The sequence below is a fragment of the Pholcus phalangioides genome, unplaced genomic scaffold (genome assembly GCF_987345545.1).
Source record: "Pholcus phalangioides strain wild (caught in Gottingen) unplaced genomic scaffold, Ppha-v1.0 ptg000015l_1, whole genome shotgun sequence".
In the NCBI taxonomy this organism is placed as follows: domain Eukaryota; kingdom Metazoa; phylum Arthropoda; class Arachnida; order Araneae; family Pholcidae; genus Pholcus; species Pholcus phalangioides.
In genome coordinates, this window is record NW_028301608.1 from 91037666 (window position 1) to 91059178 (window position 21513).

Here is a 21513-nt window from a genome sequence, read left to right on the forward strand (position 1 = left end):
GAGAAAAAAATTGCTTTTATATATTTATATATTTTTTGATTTTTCAAGCCCTGCCATAAAGGTAGTTTCATATTGTTATAGTATGCTAATGGATTAAAAGAGAAAAGTATGTACCAGGGTTTACTCTACGGTCGTATTTTTTGCAAAATGTAGAATGTGAAGGAAGCAGTAGTCACTTTCACAAAAATGCGTACAGGAGGTACGAAACGAGTAGACATCCAACTATCAATCATTACATTAGCATGTAGCATTTTGCTAAAGCTTTTCCCCCCATTTTCACTTTTTTGCGAAAGGAATGTTTCATCCAGCTTAAACCCTGGTATATACGCCAGGGCTGTAACTAGACGGGGCCAACTGCCCAGGCAGCAAAATTTAGGGGGGGGGGGGCGACAGTTTTAGACAGTTTTTGGGAACAAAGAATACCATTAAAAACTATCAAATTTTAAATATGTTTGGAGCGGCAAAATAATGTATGCCTCAGGTGGCTGAATTGTGTTTGTCCCCAGCGGTAAAAATCCTAGTTACGGCCCTGATATACGCTATACATTCTAGTCAAAGTATCTGCTTATAAATATCAGAGGCAGATTTATGACTTAGTCACCTGCTGGCTATTAGAATTTTGTCGCCTTTCTCTTGTTTCAATTTGATGTTTTTTATCACAAATTACTTAAATTCACTGCACTGCAATACAGACTGCTTAGGGTCCTCTTCCTCCGTAAATAACGCCTCTGATAAATAATCATTAAAAAAACATATGTAATAAAAAGTATGGAAAGAACAAAAATCTTGATTACATCATTTATCATAATTAAAATTGATTTGTAAAAAAAAAATCAAGTGACATCTGTAGTAATAAAAAAATAATAGTTTTTATATTACAGAAATAGTAAGCAATAGCCTCTCTATCTCTATACTAAAAGTAATATACAGTGAAAAACCTTGATATAGCAATACTCTGTGGACAGAGAAGAAATTTTTGTAGAGAAATTTATCATTATATCGAGTATCGTTGTAGCGCGGTTTCGCTGTACAATAATCTTACATAATGATCTCCTGAATATATCGATGTTACTCTCTGGTCCTGATTCATAGTGTTAATGTACTCTATTTATAATAACTCCCTTATAACGATATGTTTCTCTGGTCCCTTTGATTATCATTATATAGGCTTTTCACAGTAGTATGTTTAAGTTATGCGAAATGCAAGTTATATTAGAATTTATACACACAAAGAGTAGGCAAAGAAAAAAAAAGGGTAACTGGAAAGAAAATTCACATTCCTCTGTGGGGAATGGAACCACCAACCTCATACTTTCTGGGCACGTGCTCTAAACTTCCTTCTTTAATTAAGGCTTGGGTTTATGTGAATTTTTTTGTTAATTCAAGCAACTATTAATCATTAGTTAACAAATAACTATTAATACAAATACAACGCCACAACAGGTAAATTGCCCAACGAGGTGGCTGACTTGAAAACATCATGGATCCCGAGCCATTTTTTGGAGGCCCTACCTACTACTACTACACCCCCCCCCCCGCGGAACACCCCAACGAATCAGTACATGCGGGAATGTGTGTGTATGTGTAGTGAAACCTGACGTGAAGTTTTTGTTGTTTCTCTGTAATGCTTGTTATGTGTAGTGCTGCCATCTTCCACTAGTTTTTCTAACTATGAGTAAAGTGTTATGATTGAATGATTTATCGTTGTAGGACTGTTGCTCTCTGTGGCGAGACTTTTTAACGGGGAGATCGGCTCGCATTTGCGCCTTGCAGTTGGGAACCACAGAAAACCAACTTCAGCCGACCACGAAGTTGGTCATACATTACTCTGCATATGAATTATCAATACTAAGTGGCTAATTGTATGTACAAGGTTTTTACCATGATATTTATCAATAAATACCTAGTTTTTTACCATGTCCTGGTAAGAAAACCAGCCCTGGAGAATAGCGGAGGGGGAGAGCATTTCTGTAAAAGAATGAAGAAATCCATTTCTATAAAATGGAATTTTTTTTTAAAATCAAACTTTTACTAAATCTCACATAACAAATATAAAAAAAACAGATGGGGAAGAGCTGAACATGAAATTTATATTTTTGTAGTGCGGTTAATCTGCTTCCCGGTTGATTGAGGTTCTATTGTATATATTGTTGAGCTTGGTTACAACGACAAAACATCATTAATTACCGGTTCTGACCTGGGTTGGGTGTTTTGCTGGCGAAAACTGGTAAAAATCAGGACGAAAATTGCAAAAAATTGTTTTATTAAATATAACATTCGACTCAATGTATTATACTTGTATATAACTGGCACTTGAAATCATTACAACAATCAACTTTATACTATTGTATCATGAAGTAATCTGGTAGGAAATATATTTAGAAATAAATAAATAGACACACAGTCTATATATGCTTGTTATAATGATCTCACGTTATAGTGATCATTCCATTATGGCCTGTAGGAAAATTCCTTGATGTTTTCATTTTAATGACTATACTATATTTTTCTTAGCGATACAATGACCACCCGTCTTTCGGGACGATCAAGGTTGTTATAACAATATACAATTTTTTTGCATCTATTTTTTTAAAGGATGCTAGAAGTAATTAAATGTGGGAAGTATCAATTTGTTTTAACAGTGAATTTTTATTGCAAAAAATTATCAGACCCCTAGAGCCTCTGCCAGCCTCTCCTAAACTAGAGTGTATGGGTCTTGGCAGTTGTGTAATAAATTAAGCCATTTAATTAAGGGCTAAATAGGTAAGAGTAGGGTCCCTCCGTCCCTACAAAGTCATATTCCATTACTTTACAAATCAGAGTTTTCAGTAATCCAAGGTGGTCTCCGTCCCGTTCACCTCTGATTATCAAGACTCCACTGTCATGCTTGTTTTGAAAATATCACAATTCCAATCACAGTGAAATGCTTTAAATCAAGAGCCAATAGTTGGGCAAGTGTTGAATAATTTTTTAATTTTAGATCATCTAGTGATTAGTCATCAGCAAATGATTTTCATATTTCATTCATTTTTTTCTATGGAAAAGATATTGGGTAAATGTTTTTGTGTTAACTGAAATAAAACTAAAATGAGGCTTCTATTGTTTGGCTCGAAATATTTTCCTTTGTTTATTTTTTCTTTGCTCGAACTTGGTTCAAATCAGGTTGAGGGAATGGAAGAAAACAGAATTTTTGGCACATGTGCCAAATACAGATTTTTTTTTCCAGTCTTGTATCTGATGTAAGCAATCGTGGTTGGTTGATGTTGTTTGAAAGTATCATAAAAATCTGCTGACACATATCATTTAGCAACTGTTGGTTCATCCATTTCAAAAAGAATTTATTTAATTTTGTTTTTCTTTCTCTCTCACATTAAATAGTCTAAGAAAGTTGAGTTGGACATGATTGCCTTGAATTGGCTCGAAGAAGCGGGAGGGGTGTGGGGGGGTTGAGAGATGTGCTATAAAACAGGTTTTTACTTAATGAATGCTTCAAGCATTGTTTAATAGCATTTGAAGGTTACATGAGTGATACGTATGTCAGAGTATTTCCCTGTTGCAGTGTATACTATTAAGAATGTTTTTCTTACTCTCAATTAGGTGCAATATAAAAGAATAAAATTGAGAACTTGTTCATGATGAATCAGTGAGATTTAATTGTTCACAATGGAAATTTAATATAGGTTTATGCATTTTTCATAGTGAAATTAATGTGTTTATGTGTGTGTGTTAGAAATGAATAATCAAGATTGAACACAAAATAGTGTTATAACTCTTACTGGAATGTCTGTATTTAGACATGTGCAGCTGCATAAAAATTTGAATATTCAATTAGCATATGGGTCATTCTCACAAAATAGGACAAAAACAAAAATAAAGTTATTAAAAAAAATCTACAAAAAATTTTTTAGGGACACTTATTTGCCTGCTAACAAATGAAATATAGTCAGCAGTGAAGTTTGTTGAAAATTCATGGTCAAAAAAAATTAATTTAGGTTTAACCATGTTAAGAGGCAAATCCGACGAGGCATTTTGTCTATTTCAGCACTTAACTTGATATTAATGCTTGACAATCACAACATGTGGGTCCATCTATGCAGGTAGGTCATTTTCAACTTTGACACACACAGATACTCTGAACATTTTTTTCATCAATCACATTTTTTAATTTGTCTCTGTTTTGCTAGAGCACAAGATGCACTGTCAAAGTAAAGTCTTTAGATGAAACATTACTTCAGCTTGATATTGCAACAGAAAAATTTGGATATATTTTTTTTATAACTTTTTCCCCTTTAACTTTCAATCAAACCTTCGTTCTGGTTACTTACTGTCAGAAAAAAGACATTTTTACATGTTTTGCAACCCTGATCAAAAACTAAGCTTGTGGTAAACATGTGCTTTTAAGGAATAATACATGTCTCTGAACTGAAACACATGACGAAGTGAAAATAATTTTCTATTATATATTTCTCATATTTTTCATCGAAGGCAAAGTTCAATACTGTTTCAAGCATAAAATGATTTCTGCTTTAAGCATACTGAACTACAGTGGCTTTTTTCAAAAGCAAGACCTTTAAAACTTGACATTGTCTACAAGTTGAAATGAGAATTATAATTGTTTTAAAAAATTATATAGCTTTAAATAATTGGCGTTTCAAAATTAAAAATGAATAAATGTTAAATATAAATTAAAAAATCCAATTTAATTTTTGTAAAAAATCACTGTTTTCATTTTTTTATCAACTGCGATATGAATGTCCTTGAATTTTAAAATTTTACCTGGAAAAGTACTTGAATAGTCCTTAAATTTTTTTACTTTCAAGGAGTATGAACCATGCAATATGAACCCGACCATCCCATATGAAACATTTTTGCTATTTTAATTATTAGGGGTCTGTGTAGCCTAGTCGTTTGTAATTGTGAGGTGTCACTGGGAGCAGAACACCAAATATGAATTCAGCTACATGTGCAGAGGCTGTAAAAAGGTAAGCTGCCCAACGAGGTGGCGGTAAGAAATATGGTGTATAATTATGTCTATATATAATAAACTTTTAAGAGCAATGGGACTGTAGGAAAAAGCAGTGTGATGAGAACATAGCTAATTACTATCATCACTAAAAATAATGAATTTAATTAGTTTGTTAATCAGGTCTGCTGTGGAAAACGATGGTTTAAATAGTGGTTATAAAGTCGATTTAATACACAGTAATTTTACCTTGTCACAGACTGCTTAAAATCACCTCGCAGGTCAGCTGTTGGCCACCCCTGATGTAGAGCATTTTTGAAAACATGGCGTTCCTATTTGCACTGTGATTTAAGAAGTTAACATTTTTAATTGTCAAACAGTGACACATGAGGCTTGATTGGTTCTTTCATAACTAATGGGCAGGCATCCCTATAATAGATCAGTGCCCTGTTTTTTTTTTTTTTTCTGTATAAAGTGTAATTCTGTTTCAAAATTTTCATTAATTCTTGGTCAAAAATTTATGTTCATATAATTAAAAGCAAAATACTTGGGTGTTGGCAATGTAAATTTTATGGATTAGTTTGAAAATTAAAATCTGTGCTTTCTAGAAAATAACAAAAATTCCTGTTCCAATTGGTTATTTTTTTCTTTTCAGAAAGATCGAAATAAATCATAATGGCGCATCCAGATATAATACATGAAACATATCACATTTCGCATATTGCTGAATGGTTTCATGCATTTCCTCATGTTAACATCACATTTCACAGGGTGAATGCTACCTTTGACTTGAGTAACAGCCCATATTTAGAGGTATGTTTGCATTAATCATCTTGATATTTTTTTCCTTATGTATAACAAGAACATTATTTGATCAAATATAGCTTGTCATGGGTGATTGTAGCAATTGTAAATTTAAAAGAAAATACTTATCAATTATTTTTATATTTTTATATGAATAGGATATATTATAAGGACATTCTGAACGTAAGATTTGCATTTTGAGATAACTTAAAAGTAATTGTTATAATGGGTTCAAAAGTGAAAGATATGCATTTTCAGAGAGTCTTGAGGGCATTGTGGATAGACAGTAAGGGTTCAGTTGAGCTTAGGCAGAGGTAGACTTGAAAGTCTGGGGGCATGATGATGGTTATGTAAGGGCTTGGAGGGAAATATACTGTTTCAGGAAATATTTTTTTGCAAAAAATAGAAAAAATGTTCACTTATCTATGATCCGCCCATGCTTTATTAATGCTATTATTTTACTTCAGTGTGCAATGCTGATTTTGTACAGTCGAGCCAGCTTATAACAAAATCTGATACTATGACGTATTGATTATAATAAATTCTTTTATGTACTAGTGAACCTGCAATACCAGAATAATGATAAAAATATCACTTATAATGAATTGTCATTTTTAAAATTATTGGATATTGCAAAGTTTTTGGCAAGAATGTTTTTCATAGAATTTTTATAAAATGAAAAAATTCCGAGTGTGAAGTACTACTGTATTATTCCGAGATATAGTAAGGGTGTGTTCTGTGAGCACCATTTAGCTATAGAGTGAGTTGAATTTGCTCATTCCCAGAACTGCTCGAATAAAGAAGGATCAGCATAACTAGTTTAATTTATGTCAGTGTCCCTCAGACTTTGTGAACCCCAGGACCATCAATGTCTGTAACAGTTTCAATGAACAAATTTCACTGATTTTCAACCAATTTCAATGCTTCAAATTTAGGCCACCCATAGCTTCCTTACATCAGTCATCATTTTCCAGCAGCTTCCCAGAATAATCTAATGAATTACCAGTCCAAAAGCACTGAACAAGCACATATCAGTATGCCCCAAAGCAGAATATGCAAAAACTGTGACATACGCCAAGAACAATCAGTGTTGCTGCAGAACAATCTCTGGAAGGATTTCAGGAAATGTATTTCTCTGTGCGGAAAACACCATTGTGGGAAATTTACCCCCGAACATTTCTAGTCAGCTTAGTGCTCGTTGCAGAACAACACAAAACATTTGCTTTGGGTCAATATGTTTAGCTCACTTCTAACAAAGGTTGAGAACGCTACTAGGAGCTGAGATGCATACATTGGCTTATTGCATACAAGTCTAATATTTTATTCAAACCTATGTGAATAATTTTCATTTTAATTGTAGTTTAATTTTAAGTCTGTCTGAGACAACAACAATTAGGCAACAGGCCTGCACCAATACAATGATTCAATCATTACACTTCACTCATAGTTAGAAAAATTGTTGGCGGATGGAAGCACTATGCACAATGAGCATTATACAGAAGCAAACTTCACGTCAAGTTTGCTAAACATACACACACACATTCCACCATGCACCAATTTGTTAGAAGTTCCGCAGAGGAATATGAACGAGGTGCATAAGTGGTTCAGTAGTAGTAGTAGTCTGTCCAAGAGCACCTACAATAATGATGAATGTTAAACCACCTCTAGTCTGTGGATTCATCTCATTAATCTTGAGCATTTATTGGTTATAACAAATATCGGATATCGTGCATTTTTTTCAAGTTCTTGGGGGACTTTATTTCAACATAATCTCTACCAATATTTATGTTCTTACCCTGTCATTTTATTAGTGCCCAATATCAACTGCAAAAAATTCTTTGGGGTTGCTGTTTCAGTCACGTTAGGACTTCATCTTGAGCCTCTTCATCTGCGAAGTGTTTGTCTCCAAGATGGTTTTTAGTGTACCAAATAGGTGAAAATCGCTTAGGCCTAAGTCGGGGCTGAAAACTGTGAATTTTGAAGAAGTTGCCTACCAAATTTTTGCTTTGTCTTCTGTGTTAGGTGAGCTGTATGAGGGATCACATTATCATGATGAAGCATTATTCCTCCTTTGGTCAATAGGCCTAGATGCTTTCTTCGAATTGCAATCTGAAGCTTCAATGGAACATCACAGTATGATTGAGCATTCACAGGTTTACCTCAATTTTGGAAATAGGCCAGTAGCACCCCTTTTGAAATTCCAAAGCACCATAACCTTACCAGGAGGGTGCAATCTTGAATTATTTGGTCGTAGGTTAAGAATTATGCTTCCATTATATTGAAGAATGTTTTGATTCAGGTTGATAGTGAAGAACCCGTGTTTCATCACCGGTGATTATCCTGTTAAGGATGTCTTCACCTGCTTACTGAAAAAGATGTTGCAAGGACAGGCCCATTCAAATCTTTTTGTGTTCTTTGGTCAATTGTCAGGGGATCCAATGTGCACACAATTTTTTTGAAATTTAAACAGACATTTTTTCAGACATTGTAGTTTATGATTTTTTGTAACATGAATTGACTGTTCCCATCTTTAGAACACAGTGGTTGCTAACACTAGTCTAGTTGTCTGATTCATGCATCGAAATTCAATTTGACTCTAAATTTTGTTAAGCAGTAAAAATATTCTTTCATATTTTAGGTAATTCTTTTTCAATAGTTATTTCTATTTTTATCTTAGAAAGAAAACACCCATCTTTTTACAAAAGTACCCCTTAGAATTTTGCAAAGTAGTGAAATTACTCTTCCAAATGGTTTTTTCCAGATAACTCTGCTCCCACAGCTATGGAAGTGATGCTAATAACATTAGTGACAGTGTAATTCATTTATAACTTCAGATCTTTATTATTTTTGATTGGTTGTACGATCATACATTGTGTAGGAACGTGTGTAGTGAGCTTTAAATGCTTGCATCATATCCTGATTAAGCTGCTGAATGATATGTTGAAATGTTGATCAGTAAAAATTCCAGAAACACTAGAAAGACCTGAAGAGCCATCGTTAACATGTACAATTTATATTTCTTAAAATATATAGTTTATGTTTTGTTAGCAATGTTTTGTTCTGATCCCAGAAGAATCTTAGGAACAGTGTTTTCCCGAAAAGGAGAAAAATACGAAATCTGCAGACTGTATATAAAGTGAATGCAACATATGTTTATTTAAAATTGATTTTCAAACCTCATTTATAAGATTTTTGTGTGTATTCCACACAGGCATTAGGAATTATTATAGCTATTCCAGGTTTCTGGCTCATTCTCACACTCTTAGCATTCCTTATATTTTTCCTTTGTCGATGCTGTGATTCGAGTTTCAAGCGGAAAAGGAAAATTACGCCATTGAAGTGGATCTTGGCCCTGTTTGCCATTTTATGCTGGTAATTTCAAAATTCTTTACTTCTTTTTTGGCTGAAAAAAAGATGCATTCATTCTGTGAATTAATATATGATTACTTTTTATTTGAAAAATGCTACTTCAGTTTCTCTCTGTTATTAGTCTATTATATTTGTTTTATCAGGGCTTGACAACAACAGAAAAAAAGATAATTAGTTGCCTGCCTAATTTAATAGCAACACATAGCAGATTTTTCCCCCTAAGAGAAATGGTCTACAGAGTTGCCAACTGCTACGGACGGCCTCAATGAACCAGAGAGCTATGGGAAACAGTCTCAATACTATGGAAATTGGTTTAAAAAAATTGGGTCTTTGAGTGTCTTACTTATTTTTATAAAATTGTACGAGGAATTTGTATAGCATGTGCGAGAGTTCAAGAGAAAACAAATTTGGAGCCTATCTGTTTTGTCTGTGTGTGGAAGGCAATCCGTGTGTAAAGCAGCATCTAAACTGCAGCTCTATCAACACCACATAACAGAAAGCCTCTGCGTGAAGGTTTGACATCACTGAAGTCGTCTGTTTTACCTGTAGCCATTGGATATAGCAGGCAGATGTTTGTGAAATCTTTACCTTTTTGCAGTATATACAATGACTATAGGTGAAATGGACGACTTGTCATGAGCTTCACGCTGAAGCTTTCTGCTGTAGGTGTTGGCTCTTCTTGATGCCCAAATGCACAAAAAAACAGTTTTCCACCAAAATAGCCCCCTCACCATGGGATAAAATCAGGTTTTTGAATGGTTCAGCGTGGCGGGTCCAGACCTGGCTTCATGTGCATGGTTGAATTTGCTGAACTTGTGTCTGAAATAATGTTTTGCCATAGGTGTTGCAAAAGCCTGTATATGGGGAAAATGAGAAGTCTAGGGTTGCTAGATGTCTGTATATACGGCCCACAAGGGGGAAGGAAGGTTGGGATCGCATTGAATATTTATGAATTATCAAGGGACTCTGCAATCTAGGAACGTTGCTTCAGGAGGTGGGGGAGGGTTCTTGTGGCCTGAGCCCTCTAGGTTCCAGTGCCACTGAGATGCTGTATTTAATGAACTTCAAATTAAAATTAAAGGAAAATTAAATTTTTGAGTGGTTTTTATTGTAACCCCCCATCCCATCTCAAAGCTGAACATTCATCATTACTGATGAGCTTTAAGCCAATGTTGGCATGTCTGGGTCCAAAATAATAATTCCCCACCCCAAATTTCCAAGACCTGGAACATCTCTCTATGCTAGTAGACATGCTAACATGAGTTTTGAAAATTTTGTTTAATCCTCACTACAATTTAGTTGTTGCACATAGAAAATTTTAGGTTCCTATATCAATTTTTCAGTTTCAATGGTGACCTGGCAACTATAATTTGGCGAGCTCTGTTTTATTCATAATTGTCATGTTGGAAAATTCCTCCTTTTCTGTTTATAATTTTTCATTTCCCAACTTTGTCTAGCGGAGCACTTGCTGTTGGATTATATGGTAATGATACTGCTCACAATGGAATCAATCAAGTTTCATCTGCTTCCAGGAATATAACAGAAGTTATTAGCTCAGTGAAAACTCAAGTATGTATGCTCATTTGTATTGTTATGAGTATTGCCAGATTCTCTAGGTGAATGTTATATTTATGTGATTTGAATTTTTTTAAACTCTTCCGAGATAAAAATGTGTACCCGGAGCCATAACTAAAATTTTTGACAAGAGGGGCAAAGTTTGTTTTAACGTCCTCTCTATTGTAAAACTCTGTGATGCTATCATAAAGTTTTTAACAATGAGTATGATCTCCCTAGGAAGCATCCTGACCTCCTTGTGAGGATATACAGGAAAAATATAGTAAACTGTATGCTGCAATTCCTGCTAGTGGCAACTGGTAGGGCAAGATAGGCAGAACCCAGAATTGAGTACCAGCATTTAGCGATTTGAGAGAGGTGTCTCTCTCTTAATTTGCCTAGGTCTGCCCTTGTCTATGATACAGAATGTTTTGAAATATAAATCACTTTTTCATTTTCTATCCTTAAAAATTTTTCCCCTGGGGCAGTTGGCTCATTTTGCCCTCCCCAGTTTCAGCCCAGTGTACCAGCTAGATATATAATTGGGTGGAATGCAATATGCTAAGTATATTTATTATATATTAGTGTTGAATTGTTAAGAAAAATGTCTTGTTTTTTTTTCACTTTGAAGCATTTCTAAATATGGTATAAATTGCTAAAAGTGAATTCAAAGTGTTTTTTCCCAAATAATTTATCTTTATGGTTGGGTTTGCGATTTTAATATAGTTGTGTGTGTATGAAAGTAATGTGAATTAGAACTGGTTACTTATCAATGGTTTGATCAATGCAAACGCTTTCTCCTTTGCTGAGTAATGACACTATCATGAACTATGACTCCTTCGTGTGAAGGCCATCAAAGGGATTGCTGGAATAGCTTTATTACAAACTTGTTTTCAGTTTGTTCAAACAACTTCATTTTAGTTTATCAATCTGGACCTTGTTTTGTGTAACTGCTGGACTTAGGACAGTGATTAGCCTTTATGATATGTTATCAGTACTATATCTTCTACTGATAGTTAATAGACAAATACAACTTAATAAATGAATCATGTAAACCTAGCAGTATGCAAATATTATCATTATATTTTAATATTTGCTTATTACTCATCTTCATGTTAGATTGAATTAAATTATAAGCATTTTAGCCCTCAATGACTGTGGTTCCACAAAAGTGATCAATAAACATTTTTCTTTCTATTGATATTATAGCTCAACAATTTCTTTTTTTTTCAAGTTGTCAAGGGAATTTTAACTGTTTTGGGAAATAATATTATTATTTGAACTATACTATTATTTGAAATAATACATGGGTCATTCTTACAATATTGGACAAAAAATGAAAAAAAAAATTCTTATTGACACCTTGTTACCTGCTAATAAATGAAATATAGTCTGCAATGAAGTTTGTTAAAGATTCATGGTGAAAAAAATTAATATAGGTTTAACCGTGTTGAGAGATAGGCAAATCCAGCGGGGCATTTTGGCGGTTTCAGCACTTAATATTTATGCTTGATGTTCACAACATCCTTTATCTATTTTGGTTGCTCATCTTCATTTTGGACAAGCACTAATACTCTGAGCAATTTTATTGTCAGCTGCATTTTCGTGTTTTTGTGTTTCTCGCACCTTTTTTTGGCACCCACATACATAGTCAACCCCTGGCCCATGACCTCAAAACTTTAATTTTGTATAAACTGTCTAAATCATTATTTACGTAGGCACTGTTTATTTAAACACAGTAGTTGCTATATAAACATTTATAACAAATCGAAAAATGATAAATTTTACTTGATTGTGACCCGCAACCAATTATCAATATTGTCTGCTTCGGGAACTGCTGCTTTAGATTATAGTAACTATGAATTTAGAGGTTTTTCCCACCATGTTAGCTAAACTGGAAAAATATGAATTAACATATTTGTAAAAATGTTTCAAATATATATTTTTTGAAATATTTAAGATGTTAAATAAAAATGCTCAAACAAGTTTCATACTGCAATAAACAATGATTACATTTTTTGGTTTAAAAATTATGTAAAAAGTGCATGGGAATAAATTCTTTTTTTAATAAGTAAGAAATAAGTATTTCTCATAATTTCTTTCACAGGCTGTGAGGATTGAACTTCTTCTTAGCGATGATGTTGATCAAGACTTGGAGAAACTCACTGATGCATTTCAGAATGATGAAATGCTCAATATTACCCTCCGTGACCTTCTCCTGAATCGAGTTATGTTCATGAAAACAAATGTGTCTATAGGGATAGATAAAGTTCATGATATCAATAACAAAGCCAATTCCATTAACCTCCAAATGATTCCGGATACAATTGATCAAGTAGAAATTATCAGGTATTTGACTTTTACTGATGGTTATTTCAACGAGGGGGGAAACTTTGCATCTGCTTAAGTTAATTACTTAGTCTCTCATATGCGATAAGCATGATATGATTAAGTATTATAACAAAATTTTAATCTTGTTAAAAATATTCAGATTCGTTAAAAAATTTTATTGAAAAAATTTCCAAGCAGTAAATTAGCAATATGGTAGTAAAGTATAGTAACAGTGCCGTTGAGCTGAACACGCTAAATTTTTTTATATGCCATTTTAAGTTCATATTTGCATTGCATACTATTATTTTTGACTATACTTTCACTTTTATAAAATTTTAGATGGCCAGTGACAATTGGAGTATTATGCCTCCTCATTGTTCTGTGCTTCACCTTGATTTGGGGTGTTATCAAACATTCCAGATGTTTGCTCATCTTGTAAGTTTAATTTTTTTAAATATTGTAATGAGTTCAAATTTTGTTTTTTCTCTTCATAGAGAATAACAGAATGCTGTAAATTTTAATGATGTAGGTTATTAACTTCTAATTCATGCACTTTCAGTTCTAATTTTCTTACTGTATTTCTCTCTTTAATTTTCTTACTGTATTTCTCTCTTTAATTTTCTTACTGTATTTCTCTCTTTAATTTTCTTACTGTACTTTTGATTGAATAATGAGTAACATACAGTATTGAAAGGTACAGTTAATTTATTCTCAAATTATAGATTCTCTGTTTTCGGCTTGCTGTCTGTGGTTGTATGTTGGGTCCTTGTTTCATTGTATGTTGGTATATGTGTGGTAAGCTCAGTTTACTCATATTTCAATTCATTTTTGCTGATTCATCTATTTCTTTCCTCATTTGTATTATGCTTGTCCATATGTATGGGTGTTATATATGTAAAAAATTTATAGTGGGAACAAACTGTGGTGCGAATAATATTTTATTCTTTCACTTCATTAGTTCTATATTGAGGTTTTGTGTTACACATTTTGTGCTGTATTGTGCCAAGAGCATGTGAAATGTTGCTCTTCCCCTTTTAAATGAAAATTTTCAGAATTATCATAGAAACCAATTTTAGCTAGAAGTCCTTTTGAAGTCTCTTGTTTTAAAAAACATTGGTTTTTTCCTTTTTTTTTCATTTTATGAATTATTTTATAGGCTGGATCTGATTTCTGTTTAGATCCGGAACCATTCCTCTATCAACAAGCTGATGGTGTTATAGAGTCCAGTAAGTTCTGTTTTCTAGACTGATTAATAATACAGTGATCTCTCAGTTGTATGTTTCTATACACTTATATGTCTCCCATTTATTCTTTGTTCCCTTGCCCCTACGAAAGATCACTATTTTTTTTCTGCATTTTGTGGTCATTTTATTTAATTATTTTAAAATACAAACTACAGGCAAAATCCATTTACAGTTTGCATAAATGAATACAAGATAAAGATAAAAACATATGTATATACAAAATTAAAAGTTTAAAAATATACATCATCAGTATTACTGCATCTCAGAAATCTGTATAGTGGGGAATTTTTCAAAACATCAGAACGATATGGAGGAACATAAAAAAGATTATGGCATCTAAGATTGATTCGTGGGCTGTAAAAAGTAATAAGATTTAGAATATCGGGTGCATCAATATCAAAGTGAAGAATTTTTACAAAAAACCTAGTAAGGGCCCTGAGACAATGAGTTTCAAGGGAATCATAATTGAAAGATGAGTGAAGTATTTCATTTGGTAAGTAATGATTATATGACAGATGTTTCTTAAAATATACATTTCGTAAAAACCTGTTTTGAACATGTTCAATTTTAACTATATTAAATAAGCAATGTGAATTCCAAATTATGCTACAGTATTCCAAAACAGATCAAACGTCGGAATTGAAAAGTAACAAAATAGTTTCAACATTGTGAAAAAGCTTACTATTACGAATTATAAAACCAAGACTTCTGGATGCTTTGGACACAATATAATTAATATGTTGGTTAAATGGAAAAGAACTGTGAAATATTACACCTAAATCCTTCACACAATCAACCCTTAGAAGTAGTTGACCATCAATACTGTAATCATATAAAAGTGGGGAATGCCTCCTACTATAGGTAATACATTTACACTTATCAATGTTTAAATACAACTTATTATTTACACACCATAAATTCAGTTTGTTAATAGATTCTTGTAATTTAGCAGCGTCATCAGCATTATTAACAACATGAAAAATTTTTACATCATCAGCAAACATTAAGCATTTGGTATCAATACAATCAGGTAAATCATTTATAAATAAAATAAAAAGTAAGGGACCCAAAATCGACCTCTGGGGAACACCAGAATAACATGCATAAAAAGAGGATTTACAACCATTAAAAATTACTCTCTGAGATCTCCCAGTAAAGTACGACTCCATCCACTTGAGCAGATGTCCAGAAAAGCCCCAACCCCTGACCTTCTGGAGAATAATATGATTGATTGAATCGAAAGCCTTTGAGAAATCAGTATAAACAACATCAATTTGCTGCTTATTATCTATAGTTTGAGCTATATCTTTAGAAAATTCGACTAAATTAGTTAATGAAGATCTCTCTTAGCAATTTTACACTGAATCTTTATGATTATATTTTAATTTGCTGCCATCAGCTTAGTTGAGAAACACTAAATATTTGTGTACAGTTTAATATGTATTAGCATATGTCAAATAATTTATTATACATAGTAATCAATTAAAAAATAATTTCATGTATTGAAACATGTACAGTGATACTTCGACTAACAAAGATGATTTGTTCCAGAATCATGTTTATAAGCTGAAACGTGATTTCCTGTGGGTTCTATTAAAAATTGTTTAATTTAATCCGGATACTTCCAAAAATTTAAAGATAAGTTTTTTAAAACACAGAAGAGCATTGTAGTATATATACACACACACATATATATTGAATGAAGGCCAAAAATTAACTTCCAAAATTGGATAATGAGAATTTACAGGAGAGCGAGATATTGAAGATCTTTTTATTTTACACTTTGAGCATAATCATCACCAGCTTTAGTGTGCTAATGCTAATGTTCACACAACTCGGTTGAGTTCGTTAGGTGTCCTCATTCTTTTACATTTTCGTCAGCTCATTTCTTTGTCTGATACATGCAGGTGGAAAAAGGTAAGCTCCTAGAACATTCAGACTGTTCAGTTTGATGCGAAAAACATAGGCTACTTTTTTTTAAAAATACATTTTCTATTGGCTGAATAAATGGCTACATGAAATGGTTCAAAAATTTTCTGAAAGAGAAGTAGAGATACATCTGGAAAAAGATTTAGAGTTGGACATGAGTTAGTTTGGCTTGAGCGACAGTAGTTCTTAAGTAGTATTAGTATTAAAAAAAAAAATCTTAAAAAAAGCGTCTTAATAGAACTATATTAATATGGGAATAAAAAAAAATTAATTTAATGTAAGCATTTGCAATGAAAATGCAATGGTTAAAAAAAAGTTAATTACACTCACATACATTCATATACGGTAAAACTTCTCTTAAAGGACATCCCTCAGATGCAGTCACTCTTTTTTACGGCCGAATAATAATCTCCCCATATATAATAAAAACATGCTTTCCAAACCCCAGAGTAATGGTCACCCTCTCTTTTGCGGACAATTTTTTTTGTCTCACCAGTGTCTACAAAAGAGAAGTTTTACTGTCAAAGCAATTTGAAGTCTAAGGGTAATTGTGTGAATTTAAATTAGAGTCATGTTGGATAATAATTAAATCATTAAATAAGAAAGTGCTGATTTTCAGCAAGAAAATATAATTCAATAATAAGCTGTTTTTGGACATTGTATTGTATACTCTTTGCAGGTTGTCACACCAGTAATTTTAATAGAATAGTCACAATAATGCATGGTGGTTATAACAAGCGTTGACTGTAATAGCATACTCACCATTTGGTTATTGAGTATATGTTAAATTACTGTTATTTGTTATATATATACAGTATATTCATTCTATCTCTTGACTTATTTCTTTTGTTTTACAGAAGTTCTTACGTACTACATACATTGTGGTAAAAATGTACCTGATCCTTTTGAAGAGGTGAGTTTTCTGATCCTTCCAAAGTGATATGACAATTGATTTGCATTATTTTGAAAAAATAAAGGAGTTTTTACAATGTACATTTTTTTAGATTATTACAGTCTGAAAGGTTCCTTATTTTTTCAGGCTATCTCAGATGGAACCAAAGCTTTCAAAAACATCAAAGAAATGCTTGATTTCATTACTGATATCGCTTCGCAAGTTGTGAAAGATCAAAAGGTTTTGTGTTTTTTCTGTTCTTAGAAGATAGTTATTTAGGAATGTTTTTTCATATCGTATTACATATCAATAAATTATAGCTTTTGGCTGATTAGGTGAATAACATTTATTTCTGTAAAATATTTGTTGAATATAAAAAAAATTTCAATGCAAAAAATGTTTAAATACTTTCATGTGTAAAAATACCACGGAAATATACAACACAAAAAAAAGCAACTTTTTGTGAATCAGTATACAATTACTTCTATTATAAGATATTAAGTAAAAGAGCGTCAGGTTCATACACTCAAGCATTCCCTTCAGGGTTTAAATCTTAGTTATGACAACCATATTGGCAATGTATTTTATTTTCCCCAGCCGTCTTGTTAGGCAATTTGCCTGTTGTGGCTTCTGTTTTCGTATTTGTATATTCATGTTATAAAACAGTGATTCCCAATGTGGACGTTAACGCCCCTTTGGGGGTGATGGAAGTTTAAGGGGATGGTAGAAGCTATGGTTATAACATTGGATCCTATGGGTTAAATTGCGTTGGGAGAAAAAAATTTCTGAAGAAGGGGGCGATGGGACAAAATAGGTTGGGAAACTATGTTATAAAGTGACAAAGCTATGGTCGATAAATGTTTACTACTTCTAAATACCAAAATAAGAATCTACATTTTCTACAGAAATGAGAGAGAATGATAAGGTACATGGTAAGTTATATAATCAATTTAGAAAGGCCCAGGTTTTTTTGTAATATATTTTTTTTACATTGAACGCTTACTTGCACATTGAATAGAAACGATATGTATTATACTTTTTATTTTTGAAGGTTCAAGATGTTTTACATCATTTGTCGGAACATATTGTGCAAACTGGAAAACTTCTTGATGCTATAACTGATACTGTAAAATGTGACTATGTTAATGCAGAATATATAACTGCTTTGGAAGCTACTTGTACTGACACATTGTAAGTAGAACGAAGTATTACCAATAGCTTTTTATTTACTAGGTTCAAGAGTTTCCATAAATATGTTTAGTCTACTATTTGCGTACCCAGTGTTCTCTCCAGAGTTTTTTCACAGCTGAGTAGTAGAAACAATATGCAAGTGGAAGCTTATGTGTGGAACATGGAGTTATAAAAAAAATTCAGTCAGCCATATATACAGGGTAGTAAGTAAAGTATTGGCTGTATTTTACTGGCAAACTATTGATCTTGAAGGCAAACTTCCAATTAGAAAAAGTATCCAAATAACTTGTAGACCTCAGATACTTTATTCATATTGCAAGGGGTCGTGTAATTATTAAAATAAAATAACTTCTTGTATGGCCACCCTGTCCTAAGAATTCCAATTAGAAAGTTGTTGCCCTGTCTGTCCTGAGACCAATATAAGAAATTCCACATTTCAAGTGCAATATTTGCTGAGGTATTTGAATCGAAAAAAATCTCGTGAATATTGCACTTAGAAATGTGGAATTCTTTTGTAGACCTCGGTAGAAACAGTGCAATAACTTTCTAATTAGGTTCTTAGGACAGGGTGATGGAGCAAAAAATTATTTTATTTTAATAACTGTACAGCCCTTGTTATATGAATGATGTGTCTGGTCTACATGGTCTTAGGATATTTTTCATAATTGAAAGAAAACCTCTAGGGTCAACATCTGTTCGCTTGTAAAATACGACAGACTTTCGTTACTGCCCTGTATAATTATGAACCCTAGTTGCCAGCCCATCCAGTGAAATCACTCTGGAGAAAACATTGTATACCAATGTAATGTGCTAATATAATTTTGTTATTCAAAGTACTGTGTTGTGCACACTCTATGGGCATTCATAAATTTAATATTTATTTGTGGCCTGTACAGTGTAGATACTTAATCATTTTCTTCTAGGGAGGGAACAGCATTCATGCTTGTGTCAGCAGTTGGAAGCGGCTTGTTATTCACTGTATTGATCTGGGTTGCATCTCATACTTGGATTCACATAAGAAAAAAGTAAGCAATGTTTTTTTAACCTTTTTGTATATTTTACAAACTTGAGTGACTTCAGTATTTAATTTATTCAGTTCTACATTTTGAGCTTTGAAATGGGCCTTTTATGGAGTTATATATAGTCTTGCAAGGTCAAGAATAGTCTTGGCAATGCCTCTCTGAAAGAGGGGGTTGTTTTGTTATTCAGAGATGGGGAGGAGAATTCTCTGGGGTTACCAGTACTTTGGTTTGGTGCAAATAGATTTTTCTTGTGAAGTCGCTTCTGTGTCCTCAGTTTTGTTTTGGTTTGGCACTGCACGCAAATTTTAAAGGATAATTTTTGAAATTGTGTTTTAAATAGCACTGAAGATCCAAAATAATAAAGATTTGGTACACAGTTACTGAACTGGTTCTTAAAAGACTTGCTTTAGCTATAAAGGAAGAATAGAATCGTCTGATGTCATGTGATAAGTCCATTCTTGCTCTTGCGGTACAATATTAAGCTCTAGGGGTATTTTTTCTTTTCTGGTTATTATGAATCAGAATTACTGCTGAGGAGGTGTTGAAGTTATCTAAATTCTATTAATTTGTTATTGGTTCACTTGATGACATTCATTAAAATTTGGTGGTATTAGAGATTTGTGCACTAGTACTTGAATTTCAATCATGATTTAATATTTTGACATAACATGCTAGTGCCATGATGGTACAGTTGCACTTGCTTATAGCGAAGTTGGAAAAAAACAATTATATATTCATTGTACGTGAATTTCATTATATCCGTACTGGCTTGAAAAACAATGAGTTTAAGCATAATGGACCATTTTATATGCGGGATACACATTTTTCAGTAATCTGAGCATTCTTAAATGAACAGATTAAAATATAATATTTTTTAATAAAGACTGAAAATTTAATTAAAATCCTACATAATTGAATATATCCACAAAAATATGTGCCAATCTTTGTTTTTTCCCTTTGATATATTTAATGCCTAGGAAATAAGCAAACCTTGAGTAGTTCCAAATTTTCGATTTCTGGCTTTCAACCAAATGTATAGCAACAATTTTTGAAGCAATGAGTAGCATTTTACACTTGGATATTTTAAAAATTAATTTGCACACAATGAAACCACCACAACTAATGTCCGAATGTAGCTTAAAAAATGACAAATGCGCTGAAGGCGGCTTGGGAATTAGATTCCCTTGGAAATAAATAACCTTAATCTTTTCTTCCTAATGAGATTTTCTGCAAACAAAATAATATTTAACAGAGAAAAGTAGAAAAAAGAAGCAAAATGGTATTTTACTGTACCAAAAACCGCCCTACTGGAATGTCTTTCAAGGAAAGAAAAGCGACATATCAGTTGCAGAAAATAAATTTACAGATTTGAATGAGATTACAAAAAAATTCATGATAATTCCATGTTTTAAAATCAGTCGAATTTGTTATAAAGGTATGTTTGCTGAAATGGGGGTGCTCATTATAAGCTATCAAAATAGATGAGCAATACGAAATTCACAAGAGACAGGAAAACTGTTTTATGTGTAGAATTTGTAATATCTGTGTTCGTATAGGTGAGTTCGACTGTATTTTGCTGTAAAACGTTGGTTGTGGAAAGGATTAAATTTATTTATATTAAGTTATTAGTTTACATTCGTTGAAATTGGGTGAGATATTGGATGGTATACACATTTTCATTAGCATGGAATTTACTAAAATTTGCAATTATTTTGTGATAAACTCATGTGGGTGACATAACTGGTAATTTTCGAGAATAATTAAAAGAGTAGAGAACACTATATTTTTTATTTTTATTATTTTTTTATTATTCAATTCAAAACAGCATACATAAATACATGAATACAAAATACAAATATACAAAATAAAATAAAGACAACACAGAACAAAAGACAAAACATACACTATGCAGCTCTTAGGGACTCATTTGGTCCATCCTAGAGCTTAATAAATACTATATATAATAAACGGCACGCTCCGTCTATAAAAAATATATATTATAAAAAAAATATATATTATATTTTTAAATTTTTTTTTTAAATTTACCAGTTCATTCTTAAAATTCTAAGTCATGGAATAAATAGTGGATAAACAGACATATTCATGCAAAAGAACTGATTCCAAATTTTTGAAGTGTATTTGTGCTTCATTCATGGACACATTTATCTCTATTCCAAAGACGTAATAAAAGTTTTGGGCATTTTCAAAAGAGAC

General features: G+C 32.5%; 1 protein-coding gene across 6 annotated transcripts in view; it reads left to right on the forward strand.

Moving 5' to 3' along the window:
• Positions 1 to 21513, forward strand: part of LOC149077031 (protein tweety-like) — a 35725-nt gene that overhangs the window by 2256 nt on the left and 11956 nt on the right. For all 6 annotated transcript variants that reach the window (XM_089244765.1, XM_089244767.1, XM_089244770.1 and 3 more), the window contains exons 2-12: positions 5619 to 5776; positions 8979 to 9139; positions 10594 to 10705; positions 12798 to 13039; positions 13361 to 13456; positions 13744 to 13816; positions 14178 to 14247; positions 17052 to 17107; positions 17234 to 17326; positions 18138 to 18277; positions 19201 to 19302. In XM_089244765.1, coding sequence (XP_089100891.1) covers positions 5639 to 5776; positions 8979 to 9139; positions 10594 to 10705; positions 12798 to 13039; positions 13361 to 13456; positions 13744 to 13816; positions 14178 to 14247; positions 17052 to 17107; positions 17234 to 17326; positions 18138 to 18277; positions 19201 to 19302 — 1283 coding nt within the window. In that variant the 5' untranslated portion in view covers positions 5619 to 5638. The remainder of the gene's footprint in view (positions 1 to 5618; positions 5777 to 8978; positions 9140 to 10593; positions 10706 to 12797; positions 13040 to 13360; positions 13457 to 13743; positions 13817 to 14177; positions 14248 to 17051; positions 17108 to 17233; positions 17327 to 18137; positions 18278 to 19200; positions 19303 to 21513) is intronic.